The sequence below is a fragment of the Penicillium malachiteum genome (assembly GCF_028827825.1).
Source record: "Penicillium malachiteum strain IBT 17515 chromosome Unknown utg000005l:1.0-9002435.0:326005.0-9005861.0, whole genome shotgun sequence".
NCBI classification, from domain to species: domain Eukaryota; kingdom Fungi; phylum Ascomycota; class Eurotiomycetes; order Eurotiales; family Aspergillaceae; genus Penicillium; species Penicillium malachiteum.
The window spans coordinates 3,596,682-3,619,313 of NW_026643099.1; the positions used below are offsets into that span (position 1 = coordinate 3,596,682).

General features: G+C 45.8%; 8 protein-coding genes across 8 annotated transcripts; 5 read left to right on the forward strand and 3 right to left on the reverse strand.

Moving 5' to 3' along the window:
- Nucleotides 1-1,896: 1,896 nt before the first annotated feature.
- N7483_011333 (La domain family) lies at nt 1,897-5,015 on the reverse strand (the record flags this gene model as incomplete). Its single annotated transcript, XM_057094760.1, has 2 exons — nt 1,897-2,529; nt 2,577-5,015. The coding sequence occupies 2 exons, from the start codon at nt 5,013-5,015 to the stop codon at nt 1,897-1,899; spliced, it is 3,072 nt and encodes a 1,023-aa protein (XP_056940731.1).
- Nucleotides 5,016-9,338: 4,323 nt separating this feature from the next.
- On the forward strand, nt 9,339-9,884 carry N7483_011334 (HET domain-containing protein; the record flags this gene model as incomplete). The annotated part of the gene is made up of 1 exon (XM_057094761.1): nt 9,339-9,884. The coding sequence occupies one exon, from the start codon at nt 9,339-9,341 to the stop codon at nt 9,882-9,884; it is 546 nt and encodes a 181-aa protein (XP_056940732.1).
- Nucleotides 9,885-10,033: 149 nt separating this feature from the next.
- Nucleotides 10,034-12,682, forward strand: N7483_011335 (uncharacterized protein; the record flags this gene model as incomplete). Its single annotated transcript, XM_057094762.1, has 1 exon — nt 10,034-12,682. One exon carries the CDS (start codon nt 10,034-10,036, stop codon nt 12,680-12,682), a length of 2,649 nt encoding a protein of 882 aa, XP_056940733.1.
- A 199-nt stretch (nt 12,683-12,881) lies between these two features.
- N7483_011336 (uncharacterized protein) lies at nt 12,882-13,814 on the forward strand (the record flags this gene model as incomplete). Its single annotated transcript, XM_057094763.1, has 1 exon — nt 12,882-13,814. One exon carries the CDS (start codon nt 12,882-12,884, stop codon nt 13,812-13,814), a length of 933 nt encoding a protein of 310 aa, XP_056940734.1.
- A 292-nt stretch (nt 13,815-14,106) lies between these two features.
- Nucleotides 14,107-16,639, reverse strand: N7483_011337 (nitrogen permease regulator 3 family protein; the record flags this gene model as incomplete). Its single annotated transcript, XM_057094764.1, has 2 exons — nt 14,107-15,464; nt 15,520-16,639. 2 exons carry the CDS (start codon nt 16,637-16,639, stop codon nt 14,107-14,109), a joined length of 2,478 nt encoding a protein of 825 aa, XP_056940735.1.
- Nucleotides 16,640-16,978: 339 nt separating this feature from the next.
- Nucleotides 16,979-17,628, reverse strand: N7483_011338 (coiled-coil-helix-coiled-coil-helix domain-containing protein; the record flags this gene model as incomplete). Its single annotated transcript, XM_057094765.1, has 4 exons — nt 16,979-17,102; nt 17,227-17,341; nt 17,409-17,443; nt 17,579-17,628. The coding sequence occupies 4 exons, from the start codon at nt 17,626-17,628 to the stop codon at nt 16,979-16,981; spliced, it is 324 nt and encodes a 107-aa protein (XP_056940736.1).
- A 546-nt stretch (nt 17,629-18,174) lies between these two features.
- On the forward strand, nt 18,175-18,882 carry N7483_011339 (GFA family protein; the record flags this gene model as incomplete). The annotated part of the gene is made up of 3 exons (XM_057094766.1): nt 18,175-18,182; nt 18,211-18,507; nt 18,576-18,882. The coding sequence occupies 3 exons, from the start codon at nt 18,175-18,177 to the stop codon at nt 18,880-18,882; spliced, it is 612 nt and encodes a 203-aa protein (XP_056940737.1).
- Nucleotides 18,883-21,415: 2,533 nt separating this feature from the next.
- Nucleotides 21,416-22,537, forward strand: N7483_011340 (aldo/keto reductase; the record flags this gene model as incomplete). Its single annotated transcript, XM_057094767.1, has 4 exons — nt 21,416-21,555; nt 21,622-21,883; nt 21,943-22,270; nt 22,335-22,537. The coding sequence occupies 4 exons, from the start codon at nt 21,416-21,418 to the stop codon at nt 22,535-22,537; spliced, it is 933 nt and encodes a 310-aa protein (XP_056940738.1).
- Between the last annotated feature and the right edge of the window lie 95 nt (nt 22,538-22,632).

The following is a 22,632-nucleotide window of genomic DNA, read 5'->3' on the forward strand; positions in this document are numbered from 1 at the left end:
CTTCACGTCCAACCCGTCAATCTTTGAATTGTTTACTCAAAAATAACATTATGAACACATGAATTTCGTTTTATGAATCTTGTGAACCTCTCAGCTTTTAGTCAAAGCTTAATCGGATTGTGTTCCAGGTCCGTCCTCATCCTCGCCCTCTTCTCGCAGCCACTTTCTAGACTTGTCCCGATTATGTTGAATCAAGTTCCCATTATCATCAGTATATCCACCGCCAATAAACCCGTTGAGAAAAGGATATTGCCCGCATATCAATGTTGAGTGTTTTTGAACCAAGACATAACGCCGGGGTCTCTTAGCAATCTGAACAATGTGATCTCCGTTCAAAGCATCCATGAGTCCATTTGCTTAACAGGCCGCCCTTTCTCCATTTGCAGAGGGATACTGGACTTCCATCTCAGTTGTTCGAGTCTCTAAGGCTGATACGAATGGCCAAGCGCGAGCCAGGGTCCTCTAGTTTAGCATCCAAGGCCCATATTGATTCTACTAATCTTCTCTCTTTATAGACAAAGAAATATTCCGCAGAGGAGCCTAAGACACAAAATCTTCCCATTCATACAATAATCTATATAATACCTATTTTCACATGCTTTTCCCTTCTTCCAGGACTGGGTTTTCACAACTACATATTCAGGTACATAGATATCCAAATCTAGGGTGCCTAGAAAAACAATCTGTCATCATGATTCAGTCTCTCCATTGTGTGGAGAAGAACAAGGACTCCACGGTGCCTTCCTCTCCGCATTAGTAGGTAGATTGGCACTCCACGGCTCCCGAGGTCCCAGTCTACCTAGGTATACGAACGAGATGGAAATACTTTTCTTTCTAATATATCCATCCAATACTAGCCTTTTAACCTTGGAAGTACTTATTTTCAACTTAACCTTGGAAATTTTTACCAGTGTATCAGGGAAGTTCATAACCAAACAAAAAACATTTCTCATTATGCATTTACCGCATTCACTGCACCTCACAGCAGTACTCCAGCTGATCCTGTAAACCAGGTTTTATGAACAACATTTAACATTGATACGCCTATCGCAGCTCCAGCTGCAACCCTAACAAAAAACGCCCGGCATCCCGATGGTAACAAAGAAGAGAAAGAAGAAAATTCCGCACTAAGCCGCACTTTTCGGAAAATGACCTGAAGTAGACGCCACTGGTGACATGTAAAGAGAGTGTCACTCTGAGAGCCGTATGTAGATAACGTAATCGAAGAAATTCCACTGCAGGGAATAGGATGGGAAAGAGGATAGGTGGTCATTCAATACTTTTGTTTTCATTGTTGTCTGAACCATTGCTTCGCTCTTGATCGATGTAGAGTCATGCTGATCAACTTGAAACTGGCTAATATGTGGGCGTCAAGATGAACCGCATAGACACTTCAACTGCATAAGAATAGAAGTAGAAAAACTTCCCGGATGGAGGAGGAACGCAGAATGTCTATGATCAGAAGAAAAAAAAAGAGCACAACTGAATCATTTTTTAGGCCTGAACCACCACAGAAACAGGCATCGAAAAGTAGGGGGAATATCACCCATAAGATCATGCCAGGACTCCGGAGCATTTTGGAGAAAGTCCATGAATGGAAACATGACAAATTTGACGGGAAAAAAAAACATGGGAAAAATAAAATAGATGAGAAACGCCGAGGCTGCAGAAAGACGGGGTTGAGAATAAGACCCATCATGGTGCAATGGAAATATGACCACTCGGGTTTCTAAAACGGAAAAGAGTCGAGAATGCATGCAATAGAAACCTTTTTGAACACAACAATGCTGGTCATGACGTAGCGCAAAGCAATAAAAGATAAAGAAGATGAAGCAAATAAAAAATGAATCCCAGAAAACATATTCAAAAGTGGAACAATGGATAGTGATCGATCGGTTATGGGAATTTCGATAATGGTCGTCTCCATTGAGTACCGAACTTGCGGTTGAAAACATCGCGAACACGGGCGTAATTGCAGTGATCCAATTCTCGGGCAAAAACTGCAGACGACAGCATTTCAAAGATTTTATCGCGAGGTTTCAGCAGCTCATTGTAGCACAAGCCCGCCATATCATCAAGAACTTCATCGGGAAATCGACGATGACGGGTTAAAGAAGAACGGTAAAATTCAAGAAGAAGATTGAATCCATTGTCGATGTGTCGTGTGAAAAGATCATCAAGGGCTGAACGCCTAAATTCATTGTACATTTGCGAATCGAATTTGATCATCAAGGCCTCAGCCCAGGTTTGGTAGCGAGCTGGATCCTCCTGGAAAGGATCACCAATAGAAGACCACACCGGTGTGGCTTGAATCTCAGAACTTCGATTTTGAGGGGAATAATGTTGATCATGCAGATAAGCAGGCTTGTTTTGCGTATGGAAGCTCCTTCCATTCTGCTCGACCAGATGTTGACTTTGTTTATAGGGTGGTCTGTTGTTTGAATGAACGTAAGAGTAAGAGTTGCTCGGGCGACGCATCCTGCGCTCCCCATCAAATCTAATAGTTAGGGAAGAAAGGTAGTCAGCTGGCTGTTAATCGAAGATTTAAAGACTCAAGGCAACAAATTTGATCATACCCAGACTGCTGTCTCGTTAATACAGGTGGTGAGGGATGGGGGGGTCGGTTGTCGGGAATCTATTCGGCGCGCTGAGCCAGGATTGTCAATAACTGCGATTTGAAATTGAACGAAGTCAGGATAAGGGGATGCCAGTCCGGGGTGGGCTCTAGGCGAGGGGAAATAATCCTTGGGGGTCCCTACATTGGCAATTTCATTCTGCGCCGAAGGCAAAAACTCTGGGGCAGTAGACGAAAGGGATGTCTGAAGATTGCTGTGGCCGGTACCGTTGGGGATGAATTGTTGTGATCCGGGGTTGATGGAAGAACCATTTGAAACAGCGTCGGCGTGGTTGTTGAGGGGAACGTTCTCATCGTTCTTTGCGGACTGTGCAGGAGCAGCACCGTCATGTTGAGCAGCAGCATCGCGTTGGTCGTAGGGCAAGACCCATTGAGACCATCTCTCACGAGGACGCAGGCGGTCAATGCCATCCTCACCAGTCTGGATCTCCACGTTGCGAAGTTGGCGGGCGACGTGGCGCAGAAGCTCAAAGTCCTCGGTCATGCACTTGACACGCTTAAAGCTGGCAATCACATTGAGAGGAACAAATCCTTGAGAATCCATCTGACGGCGAAGGAACATGTCCTTGCACATGTTATCAACGGAGAAGTAGTACTCCAGTTGCATGGAAAGCATGGACATGAGAGAGTAGGGCTCCATATACTGTTGGAAGGGGACGGCACTCATAGGACCGGGGTTCACACCCTGGTAAGGGTACATGGTGTTGATATCAGCAGGGAAGGGGTAGACACCACCGTACACACCAGCCGAGGCAGGCAATGAGGGCGAACGGATGGGCATCCGGTTGGGCTGCTGAGAGCCGTTAGGCACGTTGTGCTGGGATCGTTGGCGGTCGTTGAAGCCAAAGTTCTTGGGAACAAAGTTGTTTCCAACGTTGCCGAACTGGGAGTTCTGGCCTCCGAATCCTCCTGAGTAAGGACCCCCACGGCCCCGGTTGGAACGGCCTCCGCGTTGCTCCCGGTTGAACTCCTGGAAGCCACCAGGACCAGCACCTTCGCGGTTAATGTCGGCTGACTTGGAACCAGACTCGAAGCGGCGGTCATTGTTGCGGGGCGCAGCCTGGGGATCAACAGTCAAGTTACCACCTTTGCCATTGCGAGAATCATTGTTCCGGTTGAACTGCTTTCCATCACGGGGAGCGCGACTAGCGTTCTCGGTGCCGTTTGCTTGCTTTCCATTCGCGACAGCCGCCTCTTCAGTGCGGGGAGCCCGGTTGTTCCGCTCAGCGGCTTGAGCCTTACGTCCCTCGGCGGCGTTCGCGTCAGTGCTGGTGGAGCGACGAGGTTGTGCGGGGAGAGATGTGGCACGGTTAGTGTTGGCTTCGTTACGACCACGGTCTCCAGAGGCCTGCTTGCCGGTAGCGGTAGGAGTAGCCTGACCAGAAGCAGCCTTGTCGCCGGCTGGAGCACCGGCACCATGGGCTCCACCACGACCACCATCGCGTCCGCCACGAGCGGGTCTTCGACCACCTCCTCCACGGCCAGCGGAGGGGAGGGGGGTGTTGAAGACAGCTGTGGGGACATAGTTAACGGGCATCCACTTCTCCTTGCCGTGAGGTCGCATGACTGGGCTCTTCTCGGTCTTCTCAGTCTTGTCAGTCTTCTCTTGGGCCTTCTTCTTGTCTTCGCCAATGGCGACCTGCGGTGTAGGCCATGATGAGGCATCTTCGACAGGAGGCAGTGCACCATCTCGGCCCTTGCCGTCAGCCTTCTTGGTCTTGTTGCTTTCTTGGGCACCATCGGCCGACTTCTTCTTGGAGGTCTTCACAGAATCTTGCTGGTTTTCCTCAGTTGCTTTCCCAGAAGCAGACTTATCAGACTCAGGGACTGGTGAAGTCTTGGCTTTAGCCTCTTGGGCCTCTTTCCGTTGTTGCCAGATGTTGACTGTTGGAAGAGGAGCCGCCTTCAGCTCCTTTGGTGGGGTGTTCTTCTCGGCCTTGTCCGATTTTCCAGCCTTTTCTTTGGTCTCCTCAGAGCCGTTCTCAGTCTTTTCAGTCTTCTCGGCCTTGGTATCAGCCTGAACCTGCTTCTCGGATGATGCATCTGGGGTCCCGTTGGAGGTATTTGAGGAATCACCCTCTTTGGTCGGTGTGGTGGTGGAACGGACGCTCGGAGATGAAGTCCTGGAATGAGGCACCTTGGATCTGGCCTTGCTGGTCACAGTAGTGAATTCACCTTCTGGGTCAACACTAGAAACCACCTTCTCGGTCTCCTGTGGGGTATCCGGCTCGGAGGTTGTGGGCACCGACTCTGCGGAGACATTGTTGGTCTGCTCTTCCGGCTTGAAATCGGTTTTCTCGGGCTCTGTAGAAACCGCCTTGGTGGCTACTGGTGTCTCGGACACGCCCTTCGCAGCTTGCGCGTAGCTGAATGTAGGCATTTTGGGTGTAGAGAGCTAAAGCTCAATCAGACAAAAAACTGGCTGAAGTATGATGTGGTAAGTTCCGTTCGGAGTCACAGCCGATTTATGCTGTGGAACGGATATTTCCTTCAGCGAGCCTGGAGAGTTCAAATCAACGCCCACGCGCGAGATATCTCCGGCACCGTATCAAATCGGGAGGGGAAAAATAAGTCCCACTTTCTTGTACCCCCACTTCGTGACAGCACTTTGGTTCTCAGAAGAGTCTCTCTCACACGGAGATTTCACTGAAACGGCGTATGTATTCGAAAAAGACACAACCGAGAAGTCGTGTCTTGGAATGTGATCGTATGACTAGGTATTGGTGTCTAGACCGCAAATCGCATCGATGAGACGTCGGTTTCGTAGAGGAGCCGGATGGCAACGAGGCAAGGAAAATATGCAGAGAAAAGATTGGCGACCGAAAGTGTCACGCGTGATTTCAGCGACAAAGAATAGGCGCCGCCTGATCAATGTCGTCTCAGAGAATCAGAAGTAAAGGCCGAACGGCGGGAAAAGGTCGAAATATCACAACAACTTGATTTTCTCTGTTGCGGTAGAAATATCCACCTCAGTTCAGACTTAGTAAGGTCCAAATAGTCGAAGAAATTTAGAGTGCACGTCGACGATATTAACGCACAGGGATGTTAAATCGACTGGGTCAGTCAAACTAAACCTGCAGTTCCTTAAAAAAAAAATGATCCCTTGTAGAAATCGTAGGACAGTCGACGCGAATCGCACGTGACGGTCAAATCAGAGTCGACAAGGAGGTAGAAAGAAGAAACGGTAGGAATTTTCGAACGGGACTCCAGTCGCGAGTTGAAGGTCCGGGGAGGGAAGATGTCGGAGTACTTTCGCACGAGACAAACGGTTTCACACTCGGAGGGAAATTCGCTAGTGGAGCACGAGTCTAGAAGGGACTCAGCACCGTCGAATCAAAAATCGAAAACAAGGGAGGAATGGAAAGTGAGGAACGGACACCCGAGAGAGGGGGGTAAGAGGGGAGGATGGTGAGGGTAAGAGGAGCAAGAACGCAAAATTATTATTTTGGGTAATAATCAGGGCAAATGATTATTGGCAGCCAAATGGTAGCGGGGGCTTTTTTTTCTTACCTTACACAAGGTCAATGGGATACTTGACGTAAAAAAAATTTCCAGAAAAGAAAAAAAAATAATAATCAAAAATTCTGGAAATATTTAATCAATGAGAGAAATCAATTTTACCTGTGTACCCCAGTTGTGGAATTTCGCATAAAAAAATCTGTTATGGAGTGGATGGAGCCCAGCGGATTAATCCCTCGGTGCCGGACGCACAAATATAAGTGCTTGGAACTTGTAACTTGGAACTCATTGGGGATTTGTACGACGGGGACTCAAAGTCACTTTGATCCTGTTTAAGTTCGAATGCTACTGATGTTCTACATATAAGATATTTACAGAATCTCGACGAGGTTATCAGAATCATAGCTTATTATATGTCGATGATTGAACTTCAATCTTGTACAGATTTCTAATTTGGGTTTAGCGTGATTCAGAGTACTCATGTATTGACATTACCAAAGTGACAATACCTTAATACAGTCATCCACGGGTGGATTTATACACTTCCAAGCTTGATGGAGTCAACTGGTACAATGTGTGAACAACATGATTTGAATGAAAAAGGCTAGAATCTCACGGAGAATATAGACTATATCCAAGTACTACATGGATAGCTGAAGTGACAAGGAATGGTACATAGAGAGATCCAATCGTAACCCCAGGGATAAAGTTCCCTCTGCTCAGGGTCCTTCCAGGAAGGCCTGGAATGGGGCAGGATCCAACCAATGGAATGATAGTAGGTACAAATTCAATTCAGTGGTACTACGAGTAATATGTATGAACTTGAAGTATTCCTATACAGAGGGATATCAAGATCTGATAAAGTATTTATTAGATGTATAACCTCAAAAATTCAAGTTGAAGATTCAAGTTACCAAGGTGGGGACCGGGCGTGGAAGTGCCTTGTATGTACATATTTACCCTGGACAGCATTTGAGTATGCGCCTAGTACTAGAAACTTGAACATGGATTCTTGAACTACTAATACACAGGGATCACCACCTGGGCAGGCTAGATACGTGTGTACTCCATATAACTTGGAGTACTACTAGTAAGAGTACCTAGGTAGGTATCATTCATCCGGCGTCATAGGCATTCAACTTGAAGCTCCAGGCTTCATCTGAGAACAAAATTGTAGAATCAAATCGTATTGCGGGGTCCACTTCCAAGTCCACGATTGGTCCCTGGGGCATACATCCGTCTAAGATTTACCTGACGCGGTGCAACGGGAAGTCAATTCGCTTTTAATTCAAATCACTCGGCCCAAATGTACTCTCAAGGTTGTGCTTCAGGCTTCAAGGGTCCCCCTCTAAAATTCAAGGTATCATGGCATATACTTTCAAATGTTATCCCATAATTTTTATCCAGGTATCATCAGATGTACTACTATTTCACCAAATTATACAGGCGGAAATCACAGCCAACACGGTAATCTCCCCAAGCGCTTTCTTCTTCCGCACAGTTCATTCGGCCGGATATATGGAAATCCTCGGGTACCTGACTGGGCCCGTAACATTTAAATGGAGCCCTCGACTACATGCGTAATAGATGTGTAATAGTAATACCATGAACCGTCGGAACTTTGGAACACACACGTACAAAACTTGAGATCCATCAACGGTGCAGGATTCCTAGTCTAATGACTCTAGTACTAGTATTATGCACTTAATACTCCGTGCTGATTGGTTCTCTCCCATACTAGTGTACATACTGTACCCATTTCTTTCCGTTCGAGTTCTCGTACTTCCCAGATGTCATGCCAAGGGCCCGCTACAGCTCTAAATGATTCATCCCCCATGGCGGTTCTGTGCGACCGAAGAATGTGAAATGTGATATACTAGGTCCTGTTAACACGTGATATCCTTGCAAGGAGTCGAGGCCAATATTATACATGTTCCATGGGGCTAGCCCTGGAGATTACTACTCATTTCCCCCTTTTAGTTTCGACTCGGAGACGATCATTGCTGATCGCACGTTAATGTGACCTGTTTCCTATTTTACCTATCTCTTTCTCAATAGGAGTACTCCGTATACTCATAAGACTACACATTCGGCAGAGAACAATTAGGGCTGAGGGCACGCGGAATCCGTCGGGATGGAGTGGAGTATGTAATCAGAATACATCGGTGGAATAAGGGACCACTTGGAAATGTCCTTGTAACGTGCCCAGGTGGATATGGCCCTCCAAAGCTGGTTCGGCGGTCATTACTAACACTCGCACAAAACCCAATTGACAAATTTTACTTCACCGCTCTATATACCGCCTTTTATTAATACTGTTATACGGAGTACACTCCATGATTTGTGCAAAAGGCATTTTGGAACTGGCAGAAACCTTGGAATTGGATTACAGTATTATGTAATTCCAAGGTTCAGTGCACGGGGTTCACGGGTTCACGGGTACGGAGTACAACGGAATGATTTAATTTTAGTCTTGAGATCGTGATCTGATATATTATCGGGAAAATATTTTAACAGCTGGTATGGAGTAGTAAAAACTGGACATTGAAACAACCCCTGGAGGTGCTTTTGTATGTATGTACAGGTAAGGACCAAGGTTGTGTATGTTAGCCTTCAGGGCTAGTTCAATGATATCAACTTCCAAGGTTGGAAACGACTTGAATTGAATGTTCCGACTCGGACTCATAAAGTATGTCCGTTTATTTTCTCTTTTTTTTCAAATTTTATTTTTGATCAATATCAATAATTCAATTTATAGTAATATCTATAATGTTAAAGATTCGGTGTTCGATGCATACTACTAGTAAATTTTAGTGGAACCTGCCCAAGTGGGGGAGCTCTATACCCCGCTAATAGAAGTAGATATACAACTTGAACTTGGACAAGAACTTGAGAGTTCCAGGTATGTATGTACTCCGAGTTTCAACTTCAAGTTTATATGTAGTAGTATGTACTCGTAGTATGTACAATACTACTATGAGGGGACTACCTAGGTACTCAGGTAGTACTAGTAGATTCTAGCAGCTCACCTACCTTCAGCCCAAAGTCTTTCAGCCTAAAAAAAATACGGCGTCTTACTAGTACATCATGCTGAATGTAACCGATGACCCCGCCAATATCTCTGAGCTATTCTCACTAGTACCTTTTGAACTTTTTTTTTGTCCATTGGTCCCAAAGTTTTGATATTTTTCGTAGTTTAAACAGAAAGCTTGCATAGCTCCACCTAAACAGCTGCAAAGCAATCATGCCTATGTTTACGTACCCGAGCCTTCAGGAGCAACCCCATCTGACTCGCATGATCCGCCTCTTGCCTCACTCGAGAAATGATGCCCCAATTGAGTGCAAGCTGTTCAATTACAACTTGTCAGAAGGAGGTGGTCGTGCCCATATGTATGAGGCACTTTCATATTGTTGGCAAAGTAACATTAGGTCGGAGACAGTGATATTAAATGAGTGTTCTCTCTCCATTACCAAGAATCTCCATACTGCACTCTCATATCTCCGTGATCGCCAACTTGAGAGAATTCTGTGGATTGATGCGATTTGTATCAACCAAGATGATAGCGATGAAAAGTGCAAACAGATTCCACTTATGCGTATGATCTATGCACAGGCTGGTCAAGTGATTGTCTGGCTTGGAGATGTCACAGACAATGGTGACCAAGCATTGAGCAAGATTCAGCATCTTGCAGAGGCTAGTTGTGTACAGATGGTGTCTAACATCGCAGAGGACTATTACAGTTGTTTGAAATTACTGCAACGTGATTGGTTTCATCGCATTTGGGTATGAAATTGGGATAACAAGGTTTCCAAGCATTGGAATATCACACTAATCAGTTATCATAGGTGCTCCAAGAAGTTGGTGTCGCTAGATCTATCTGGATTATGTGTGGATCTATTCAACTGAGTGGGCATGCTTTCTGTGAAGGTCTCATCAAAATGAGTCTTCCGTCTGATCTTTTGGCCTACATCAGTCCGGTCGTATATCTCATAAAACTTGCACTCTTGCGATGCAAATTTGAGATTGATCCACATGGGGACCTGTCAATGGGAGAGTTGATTGGCATGTACCGAAATCATTGCGCAACTGAGTCTCATGATAAAGTATATGCTTTGCTAGGTCTGGCTCAGAGTGATGATACTAGTTCATCTGATTTGCTGCCAAATTATGGAATGCCATGGCATGAGGTTTTCAGAAACGTTACAAAACACATCTTTCCTGGGAGCTCTGTTCAGACATGGGTGGATACAGATTTTGCTGTCATCAAAGGCAAGGGATGGATCCTAGGCTACATTCATGAAATTGAAAAGCGAGAACTTTTAAACGGCCAACAAAGGTTTTCGGTCGACTTCACGGCAACCGCCAGGGTCCTCGGTTATAAGAGAGAGTGGGCGTTCGAATGGGAGCTACAAACAGGAGGAGAGGGGATCAAGGAGGGCGACATCATCTGTCTTTTGCAAGGTGGATCAATGCCTAGCATTATCAGACTATGCAATGATCACTTCACGCTGGTTTTTCCAGCAGTGAGACCTCCAACGAGGGATCAGACAATAGCCCCAAGCACTCTGCTGCAAAATCGTCGTGACCCAGGCGGGCTGCATGAAGTCCTTCTGGTGTTGAGGATACCGGTAACTGGAGATCAGGCAGAGCTGGAATCTTCACTAAAGCTTTTGGAGAAGGTACCAAACTACCTGGAATCGCAACTGGAAATCGAGGTCAGGCTCGATCAAATAGCCTCCATGGTGTTGGACATTGCTACACGGGGCCAAAAGAAGAAAAATGACACCAGCTCGTACAGAGCAGCGATAAGGAACAATGTTCTTAACCGGGGAAATGAAATGCCAATCGTTGACTTACTTGAAGTCACAACCAGAGATGATGCACGTTGTGGAAGTGCTATGATCGAACTGCTCAGCCAATATCAAGCTGAAAGTCGCCTCATCTCAGAAGAGGTTGTTATGAGAGCTGCAGAAATCACAGATTATGGAGGGTATGGTGCATTTGAATTACTGTTCCAAATTCAACATGACACTATTCCAGTTTCTGAGGATGTGGTCAAGGCCGTTGCGACAAATACTGGAGATGATGCCTATCTCGCCATGGAACTGCTCTTCCAACATCGAGGAGAGGCCCTACCAATTTCTGAGGATGTTGTCAAAGCAGCTGCTCAAAACACGGGGCAGTCTGGATATAAAATCATGAGGCTTCTCTTACAACATCGAGGGGACAGCCTCCCAATATCTGAAGATGTGGTTATGGCGGTTGCAGAGAATTTTGGTTATAATCGTGGGTTTGGCCACAGTTCAGGCGCGATTATGGAGGTTCTGCTCCAATACCGAGGCGAAGGCCTTCCAATCTCTGTGGATGTGTTGAACCTACTCATACGGTATAGAGGTCAACACGGATGTGACATGATAACGCTTCTGACTAAGTACCAAACAGATGGTCGTTTTGTCACTGAATCCGTGGTTAAGACTGTTTTAATGAATATCGGAGACGATGTGCATCAAACCATGGAGGCTCTTCTCCAATATCACGGCAAAGCGCTTCCAGTATCCGAAGATATGATCCGGTTGGCTATCGAAAACGATGGATACCGCACTGCTGAGATCTTAGATATCATGTACCAAGGCCGAGGAAACAGTCTCCAAATTTCCGAGGATATGGTCATAGTGGCGGCAAAGAATACCAACACCAGCGATAAAGTCATTGACGTACTTCTAACGCATCAAAAGGAGAGCCTTCCAATTTCTGAGAATGTGGTTAAGGCCGTAGTGATGAATACTGGACATTGTGTTTATCGAACCATGGAGCTACTCTTTCAGCACCGAAAAGGTCTTCCAATCTCCGAAGATGTGGTCAAAGGAGCTGCAGGAAATACTGGACATTATGCTTCTCGAAACATGGAACTACTCTTCCAACACTGCAAAAGTCTTCCAATTTCTGAAAATGTGGTCAAATCAGCTGCGGAGAATACTGGCAGATGTGCGTCTGAGATAATGCGACTACTCTTTCAAAACCAAGAAGATCTTCTGATTTCTGAAGATGTGGTCAAAGCAACTGTAACAAACAGTGGGAGCCACGCACATGCAATCATGACAGTCCTCTTCCAACACCGAGGGGAAAGTCTTCCAGTTTCGGAAGAAGCGGTAAGAATGGCTGCAGAAAATGAAGTTTATTCCAGTGAGAAGATTCTGGAAGTACTTTTCCAACATCGAGGAGAATGTCTTCCAGTCTCTGAAAATGTGGTGAAGGCAGCGGCGGGAAATCGTGGACCCAATGGGTATGAGATCATGGAATTACTCGTTCGACACCGAGGAGAGCATCTTCCAGTCTCTAATGATGTGTTCATGATAGCGGCAGGAAATGATGGAGGTTATGCAAAAATGATTATGGAAAGCCTTCTTCAAACCCGAGGTAAAGGGTTCCCAGTTTGTGAACTTGATGTAGTCATGGCAGTTGTAAAGTCGACGGATTCCATGACAGATCAAACTTTGGAATTGCTCTTTCAACACCAAGGGAAGAGCCTTCCGATCTCTGAGGATGTGGTGAAGGTGGCTGCGGAAAATACCAGGATGGGGGGGTAAAATTTTCGAAGTACTTTCGAAACATCGCCAAGGGAGTCTTCCGGTTTCCAAGGCAGCGGTAATCGGAGCTATAGGAAACTATCAACATGGGTCTCAAATAGTCAGGGCGCTTTTACGACATAGAGCCAGTGCTTTCCCAATCTCTGAAGATATTCTCAAGACAGCAGCTGGGAAAAGTGGGGAAGATGGGCATAAGGTGATGGAAACACTCTTCGAATTCCAAGAGGACAGCCTTCAGATCTCTGAAGATGTTGTCCAGGTGGCTGCAGACAACACTGAGAACGGCTATGAGATTTTCAGAATACTCTTTGAGCACCGTGGAAGTAATCTTCACCTCCCTAGAGATGTGGTTAAAACGCTTGCTCAGAGAACTGGGTGGGGAGAGTATAGAATGCTGCAATTAATCTCAAAATATCAAACCCAAAGCCTTCTAGTCAATGAAGAAGTGCTTATGATGGCGGCAGAGAATGAGAGCAATGGGGGAGAAATCATGAAACTACTATTTCAAGACAGCAAAGAGGATCTTCCAGTGACTGAAAGTGTTCTTATGGCCGCGGTGGCAAATACACGCTGTGGAGACGAATGCATCGAAACATTCTTTCGGTATCAAGGAGATGGCCTTCAAATCTCTGAAATGGTTCTTATTGCAGCGGCGGCAAATCTCTCATACACTGGACGCCGGTGTCTGGAATTATTTTTCCAAAGTCGGGGACAGAGCCTTCAAGTTTCTGTCGATGTTGTGATTGTAGCTGCGAGCAACAGGCTAGCCGGGCACAGAGTCATGGAAGTACTCTTCCAATATCAAGGACAGAACCTTCCAGTATCTGAGGATGTTGTCAGGACTGCGACAGGGAACCATGGAGAAGATGGATATAAGATCGTGAAATTACTCATCCAACAGCGAGGACAGAATCTTCCAGTCTCTGAGGGTGTCGTCAAAGCTGCCGCGGGAAATCCTGGAAAATTTGGATATAAGATCATGAGATTACTCTCCCGATACCAAGGGGAGAACCTTCCAATGTCCGAAGACATAGTCAAGGCAGCTGCAAAGAACACTGGAGAGCATGGACATGAGATAATGAAAACAGTCCTCAAGCATCAAAGGCAGAGCCTATCTTACAAGCAGTTTTGAGCCTTGGAACCTTGAAGTTGCTCGGAGTGGTATGGAGGTGAATAAATTTTCTGATGCACATGGATCAAGTAGAGATTAAATTTTAACGCACAATATCCGCAGGTATTACTAGTCGTACTCTTTGGAATTTCGTTCTCTCTCAATGATGTTTCTCCAGGGCTCTGGGCGTAGCATAAACTTGAATTGATTAAAGGTGTGGAATAAAGAATGAAATTTCAAATGGTATCAAGTCCCATACACGCGACAACTCCACGCTTCTATAGATCCCAAAACGAAATATCAATATCCTTTTTTACCAATGTCGAACACTCACAAGCACTTGCTCACGCGCATCCAGCTCAAGAGACCCTGTCGGCACAACTCCAAAGCCCAGGCGAGTCAAGACTTGCCACACCAATTTTCGTTTTAGGTTCTCGCGAACAGAGATCTTCTCTAGCGCATCAGATCCATTGAAATATTTCAAAAACGATGGCCAGAACTTCTGCAGTAGAGACTGGAGTTCCTTCGGCGAGATGTCTGGACTTGTACCCTCTAGAAGCGAGGTATCTCTCGGCCTATCAGGGAAACGAGCAAGGATCTCATCTAACCATCGGGATTCAAGTGGAGATGCACGATGTGGAGATAAAATCAATGATGACATCCGTAGAGCAGTGGATCGGTCTAGGAGTTTGTGTGAGGTGCGGAGTTGTGCGTGCGGGTCATTACGTCCAGGTATCGGCGTTTCATCTCCACTACCATGGCTGGACAGCGAGGATGAAGAGGATGAACTATCGTCATCATCGCTGTCTGTGTCGTCAACTATGTTATTTGGACTGCTTTTAGCAAGGTAGCGATCCACTTCTTCTTTGCGAAGGGCCATTTCTACCGCCATTTTGATTTCGGGTGTCACTTTGATGCGAGCGAACGTGCGCAATTGAGTGACCCATCCGCCGCGAAGAAGCCAGGCGAGGATAGAAAAGTAAGTGTCTTTGTGGTCCTTGCTGGGAATAAAGCTTGCGTACGGGCGAGGAGTGCCGCTGAGAGCTGAGAGCATCTTGGGTAGACTGGGAAGCGTGGGAAACGCAGTCTGATAGGCAATAGTAGCAATTTCCAGTTTACTCAAATCGCAGTTGGGAGAGACAATGTATGTATCTCGTTGGTGAATTGGGGGAATAGCCCGAGCTCGCCGCCAATATACCAGGTGGCTCGCTAGCATTTGGATGGTGGAAAGTGGGATTCCTGAAGATGCTGAAATTTGGGCAAATGACTTTGTTGGCTTTGAGCAGCGAATGTAATGTGCCAATGCCGATGAAAGAGTACCACCAGATGCCTCAACGTCCTTAATGATAGCAGCTTCGCTATCTAGTAGGAGTAAAGCAAAGTGTTTTGCGAGAACTTGATGAGGCGCATTATTTTCGTCAGCTCCAGGCTCATCGACTGGTGTTGCACTGTCTGCGGTTGTTAACCAGAGACCTGGGTATGATTTGTCTGCAGGGCCAGCGAGGTACGGCGTGGATGTTAGCGGAGGGATTTGTAGCGAGATGGAAACATCGGGGCTGAGTGAGACAGAGGCAATCTTAGATGCAGATATACTGGTGTACACTGTGTAAATCGCCCTTGCTAAAGAGGACTGATTGATCAAGTCGGAGTAAAGATTGTGCATCGATGTTTCTAGACAAAATATGTTAGCTGAGGCCCCATAGCAGTGAATTGAGAGATAACATACTTGACTCTCGAGCTTTCCTCCGTACAGACAAGATGTGTTGTGATTCTTTCCAAACATAGTCTGTCCGTGCCTGCTCCCATTTCAAGGCTTTGGCAAACTTCTTGATGGCATTCTCATAGATCTCCTTAACACGACCCGAGTACTCGAGTAAAGGCGGATCCATCACAAAGACAACATTAAACATAGTCATGTGGTCCTTATCTTCTGGGTCAAGAGAATCATCCGATTGTTTCCCCAGCTTGGCACTAGCAGCAGAATGACGCTTGGTATCAGTTGGTGAGAGCGTCAACTCAGTGATAGTAGCAATGCTAGCTCCCATATCAGGCGAACCAACTCCATCTTCATCCTCAGCACCTTCAAGATTCTCATTATGACCCAGCTCCCCACCATCCCACTCCGAGTTCTGCTTCTTCTTTTTCTTCTTGCGTCGTTGCTTGCGCCATGTTCCATCCTCTCGCACAAAAACAGGCCACCCGATAAGCGCAAGATCGTTAATTCCCACCTCAAACCGCCGTTTATGCCACGATCTAGACGGACTTAACAGCTTTTCCCATACGCTACCCGGTAATCCCAGAAGTGACTCCCAAGGTGGTCGCGACGATCCCCCAGGGCCATCTCTATCTGACGCCCCATCCTCCTCAGGATCAGACCCAGCACCACCCCGCTTGCGAAGCGATGAGCCCCGACCCGATCCCAAAGACCCAGGTCGCTGTAGCTCTGTGGCACCAGTACCAGGCGACCCAGAAACAGGTAATATATCATCGACGATCCCAAAGTTACTCGCCCGCCTCCCTAGTAACGAGCCCGGTCCGGACGGGTAACTTGCATTCGGACCTAGGCTCGAACCCTGTGTAGGATTCTGGTTCTCGCGCTCTCGCTCATCCTCTTCTTCGTCTGAACTTAATCCGCTATCTTCGCTGGAACTGGAATCTGTATTCTTTGCGCCTTGTCGGTTGCGTGTGCGCGAAATGCGTCGCCCGCCCTTCGTGGTTGTCTTGAGTCGGTTCTCGCTGAGTGGATTCGGAGGGTAGTGGAAGACCAGTCGGGGTCCGGTACGTGATCGCACAATTAGGATTATGGCCACCAGGCATGGATCTGGTGGCCGGGCGATTGACGACATTGGAGTTGGTGATCGACTGAGCGATCGGGGTTGGAGTTGGAGTTGGAGCTGGGGAGCTTAGGTTGGCTTCTGTGGGCGGAACCCGGTTTCCCCGCATGCAAGAGAGCCAATTGTGAAGTTTATCTGCTGAGCATCCAGAATTACTACGGGTTGTATAAAATAATTTATGATTTTGTTTGGGTCGATTATTTGAGTGTAGATTTTTAATTTTTGCTGGGTATATTACAATTTGTATGTACAATGTTCGTTATCAACGCCTGGAAGAATGCGCAGGTTTCCCTTTTGGATGGGCTGGTTCCTTCGATATCGTACAATCATCCATTCACGTTTTCATCCCCTTCAAGCTTTGTTGTCGGTTGATGATGATGCATCTGATGAGTTTGTAGCGGGGGAACTGCTTTTTTCCTGGTCATCCTTGAATACAAGTCCAAGGTTCTTGAAGTTATCGGGTGCCATCAGGTTCCTATTGGGGTGTTCCATGTCAGCAATCGGTCCATCAAGTATATCCGTCTAATTTATGGGCTCTTCAAAATGAAAATCCATAGCTCATATGAGCGAGTAAAATCCGGGACGAAGGTGTAGCGTACTTGTCCATCCGGCAGGCAAGGTATTCCTTTGCTAATCGACGGCATGCCTCATCGTTTGTGCCTCGGTTCAACTTGATGCATTTTAAGTAACCAGAAATAATATGCTTGCATTCTCCTATGCAATGATCGATTATTAGCGGTGCTGCTTGGGTACATTCGTGAGGAGGGTATCGTTGGCTAACCTTCATGGTCGAGGGGAAAGCTACCGCGCTCAGGCCTACAAATTCAATCAATCGGTCAGTCAATGGTCGAATCAATACAAAACACATGAGGAATTGAAAGTAATGAGCCTTTCATGGCTCCATGTGAAGGGAATGTATGAATAAAGATTCGGACGAGGACGAGGACTCACGGTGAGGGCTTGTAGTTCACTGAACCACCTCCAGGGGCACCGAAACTCATTGTGAGATGTTTGACGCTGTATTCCGGTAATAAATCACCGCAAAATGAGACTTGAAGTGGCGTTGAGAGGGCGTATTGGAAGCACAAGATGTCGCCTCGAAAGCTCAAGCCGCGAGATAAATTAAACAAACGAGACAAACACTGTCTCGGCCAATCAGAAGCGCAGAATGCGGCCGATGATGTAGTCAGACCAGTCGAACGAGGACTAGAGCTGCATTCATGAGCGAATCAGTGGGAGATAGACGGTCTGTGTTCCGTCAACATCCAATCATTATATTGGCTTTCATGTTTGACTGTTTTGCTGGATTTCAATGCAATTTTGTTTCCTGTTTGTTCCTGTTCTCTACTCCTCCCACTCTCTACTATATATACTGCCAGTTATCCGTCCCATCTTTGACTAGTATATCATCCAACTCAACTCACTTAATACTACCCATTGCAGTGCTTGAGAAAAAAAACTATACTCTCAGACTACTCCCGACTCGGAGTCAAACCTAAAGATCCAAACTACTAGTACAGACTACTAGTAGAACATATCCCATCAAAATGCCGATGTATGTCATCCATTCAAGTTGAATCAAGACAAACTTCCATTACCACATGGGCATTTGAAGGGAGTGCCAGTGTTTTCAAACTTGAAAAAATAGTCCAGTCACAAATACGATACTTAATCCATACTGACAACGAATATTTGGATAGGAAACTCGACGGAAGTTGTCAGTGTGGTGGCGTCGAATTCAGCCTCCAGTCGCAAACACCAGTTCCCTACCAACTATGCGCCTGTAGCATCTGCCGCAAAGTAGGCGGATACATGGGTGCCGTGAATCTAGGCGGCATTGCTGACAGTCTGAAAGTGCTCAAGGGCAAAGATCTTATCAAGTAAGTACCAAGACCCACTGGCAGACATGGACTCATGTAGGGCAGCTTAGATCTAACATGCATGACAGAAAGTACCGCGCGATCAAGGACCGCGGAACCCCAAATGAGGAACTATGCTCCTCTGAACGCAATTTCTGCTCTAATTGCAGTACCATGCTCTGGCTATGGGATCACCACTGGCCGGAACTGATCCATCCATTTGCATCGGCTATTGATACCGAGCTGCCTACTCCGGATGAAATGATTTGTGTTATGGCTGGGTCGAAACCTGCATGGGCTCGATGGCCCGAGGGGAAGAAGAGTGTGTATGAGACTTATAATGGTGATGTTAGTATTGAGGGGTGGCATAAGCAGCATGGTCTGTTTGTTGAGTGATGCTTCCATGGGTCTTGACCAATATAGTATGCTTCCTATTTTGCTCAGAGTCTTGAGTCATGATAGTCATTATTAAACCTAGGAATGCATTGATTTAGTTCCAGATGCTTGCAAACATTTGAATGTGCGAAAATGTAGCATTCAAGCACCTGAAATGCGACCAGTGTCACTGGCACACCATGACAGTATACTTCCTAGCCTGCCGAATCGCCAACTGGTTGCGAGACAATACGGAACCAACTTGAAATCAGGTCAATCACGCCAGGCCGACTTTTAAACAGGCAACCAAAGGAAAGTCAAGTCTTTACATACGGTGCGATGAACTGATTAAATGCAAGATGGATTGCAATCTACGTCCACGACTACATGAGATAGAAAAAAGCAAGAAATTCTTGGAAGAAAAAAAAATCAATTAAAAACTATATGAAGGGTATCAAGGGTATAAAGTAAATCTGCATTGCAGGTTAGCAACAGAACACAATATGTAATGAGTGATATTGTGTGGGTAAGAGAATTGGTCAGTTCTCCAAGGTGAAATTTTTGTATCTTCAAAGTGTTTTAAGAAAGAACACAGCGAAAAAATTTGGGTTCATCAGGCAATAGGGGGTTGAATTCATCAAGTCAAAAACTCACCATCAAGATCAAGTCTGGAAACTACAACAGACAGCGAGATTCTAAAATTGATCAGAGTCAGCGACAGCACTCAGAAAAAATGCAAGCTTGATTCGTAAGATCAAAAACATGATGTCTATGTCAGGCTAGAAGCCCATTCGTCAGCATACGACTCCGAAATGAAGATCGATCAGGGTAAGCTCACCTCATTAAATCAGAATTTTTGTTTAATGTTCATTTCCGAATAAATTCGGATCAAACAGTGTGAATATCAAGTATCATCATAATAGATGTGACCATGTTGTAGGGGATGCAAAAAAAGAAGAGAGTGAATAGAATACCTAGTCACAGAGTTAGATTGATATCCATGACAAGTCTTTTGATGACTTCAAAACAATAATGTTTAAGGGCAAGAGTCAGGTGACGAATTCTCAACAAGTAGTCCACCAAACCCACATCCACAGAGTTTGTACGCTCTGTTTTTTATGGATGAGGGTTGATGTATACGTTATGTCCGCCCGTTCGTTCAAATTTCTTCATGCAAGGCACAGGGCGCAAGAGATGGGAATGATTCATGAGGGAATTGAATTTACCTAATCAGCAGTGAGTTAGCATAAGGTACGCCAATAAAGCTGATGCAAGTAACAAGAAGAGTTGCAACGAGGTCAGACAAGGCTGAAACTTAATTTTGACAAGATTCCACATGATAACTTAAGTTCGAGGAATGCCATTGCATTGTCACGATATCATCATTCGAAGCAGGGGGAGTGTGAAGAAAGAGAGAATTGTAGTCTTACCTTTTAGAAAATATTTGGGCAAAGCGAGGCCGACAACAAGCATTAATTGTCTACCTCGCGGTGCGAGCCAGCATTATGCTGTGAGCTCAAAGGAAGCATGATGAAGAGAAATGAGAGCCAAGGGCGCTCACTTTTCCCACCAGCTTGAAAAGAAAAACAAAAAAAGCTCTGGGAGCTGAGAAGCTTCAGAGATGCACAGGCAGGAAGGAAAGAAAAAATTTTATGGGTGGAGCGCGAAATTTAAATGGTCAGACTCTGTAGGGCGGTGTACAGGAGCTAAACGCGCAGTTTGTCTGCGCGTCAAACAGTCCCACTATCAACTCCACTCTATCACGGTGAGTCCAATCATCTTGAGCTTTCCAAGATCGTCAACGATTCGAATGGCTTCTTTAACAATCGCGAGACTAACGTTCGATATAATCGTAATTGCAAGAGGCCTCAGTGACACACCGCGACCATTTGGCTCGAGCCAGCACATCTAGGTGGTAAAAAGGCCTCGGATGTTTGGTTGGAGGGACTCGGACAGTCCAAGCTTCAGAAGCTCTTACTGGGAGCTGTGTCTGAAGAACCAGCCCTGCTAGATTTTTTCGACCATGCTAGCCTCGAAGAAGCTCGAAGTATTGCCAGTGACGAGACATGCGGTACTGTGCGAATGGCGGATCTCATATTCGCCAGCGTATTGTATGTCCTACACTTCATTAAGTGTGGCTGTCGTAATAAGCCATCGCCTCAGATAGTAGACAAAGACGTATTGTGACAATTGAAAAATCATGATGCATGCTGTTCAATGTTCGTAATGGACAGTCAAAAGAAGCAGTATGTTGGGAAAGTGTTGTCATGAACGCCGGGGCTGCACACATAGGTAGGCGGCCTTCCCTCTGTGAGATACTCGATCCTGGTGCCATCCAAGGTAGATTCATTATATTGAGAATAAAGTCCTTTTACTCGGAAAGTTCCTCGATCAAATGAGAGATAAACGCCTCGTGCGGGTCTTGTCTCATTAAGACGTCATTCGTGCGGTTGACATTGCCAATGACCATACCATCATCGGCTTGTAGACAATCATCCATCTTCTTACAAACACACCATTTGAAATACCTCAGGCTTTCAAAACAGTTTAAGTCATGGCTACAAAATTCAAGCTCAACACAGGTGCCGAGATCCCGGCAATTGGCTTTGGTACATGGCAAGACGCACATGCTCAAGAAGAAGCGGTGCTAGAAGCGATAAAGGCGGGCTATCGACATATAGATACCGCGCGAGTGTAAGAAATCATTCAAAAAGTACACCGGAAACTGCATGGAATAATTCATTTGAATCTCGATTACAGTTACGGAACCGAAAAGGCCGTCGGCGCAGCCATCAAAAAGAGCGGCATCCCACGAGAGGAACTCTTCATCACCACAAAACTCTGGAATAATAAACACCACCCAGAAGATGTGGAACCCGCGCTCCAAGACTCGCTGGATGATTTGGGCCTTGAGTATGTGGACTTGTTCCTCATGCACTGGCCCGTTGCTTGGAAACGCGGCGACAATCTATTTCCCAAACAGAATGGTAAAGCAGCAATGGAAGATGTTGAAGTCGTCTATGTATGTGGTCAAATATCCACACCCTTGAATCATTTACTAACATTTATGCTTGCTGCAAGACCTATAGAGCGATGGAGAAACTACTCAAAACCGGAAAGACCAAAGCGATAGGCGTCTCGAACTTCTCCAAGGCGGAACTGGAGAAGTTACTCGACAAAACGTGGGTTGTTCCAGCTGTGCATCAGATGGAATGTCATCCATGGTTACAGCAACGAGATTTTACTGAATGGCATCGGCAAAAGGGCATCCACGTTACGCATTATTCGCCATTTGGCAATCAGAATGCATTCTACGGGATTAAAGCTGGTTTTGGGAAATTGATTGAAGAGCCTGTCTTGATTGAAATTGGAGAACCGTATGGAAAAAGTGCTGCTCAGATTACTCTTGGTAAGCTGCAAACTTCAATACATCTTAGCCAACTGATACTAGAGCTAATTCGTCGTTTATGTAGCTTGGGGAGTTTCGCAAGGACATTCTGTTCTTCCCAAATCTAAGACACCCTCCCGGATCAAGTCCAATCTGGAAGGAGATTTCAAGTTGAGCCCACAGGATATGAAGAGGATTAATGGAATCAACAGAAAAGTGCGATTTAACGATAGTAGTGGTGAGTTCGGACGAGACTTCTTTGAGGACTTGGAGGATAAGACGGGATAGATTGGTTTTTATTCAGATTTATAATAAATCAGAAGAAGTATGATCTAATCAGATTAAACATATTTTCTTTCATCCTACATATATTACTAGATTAA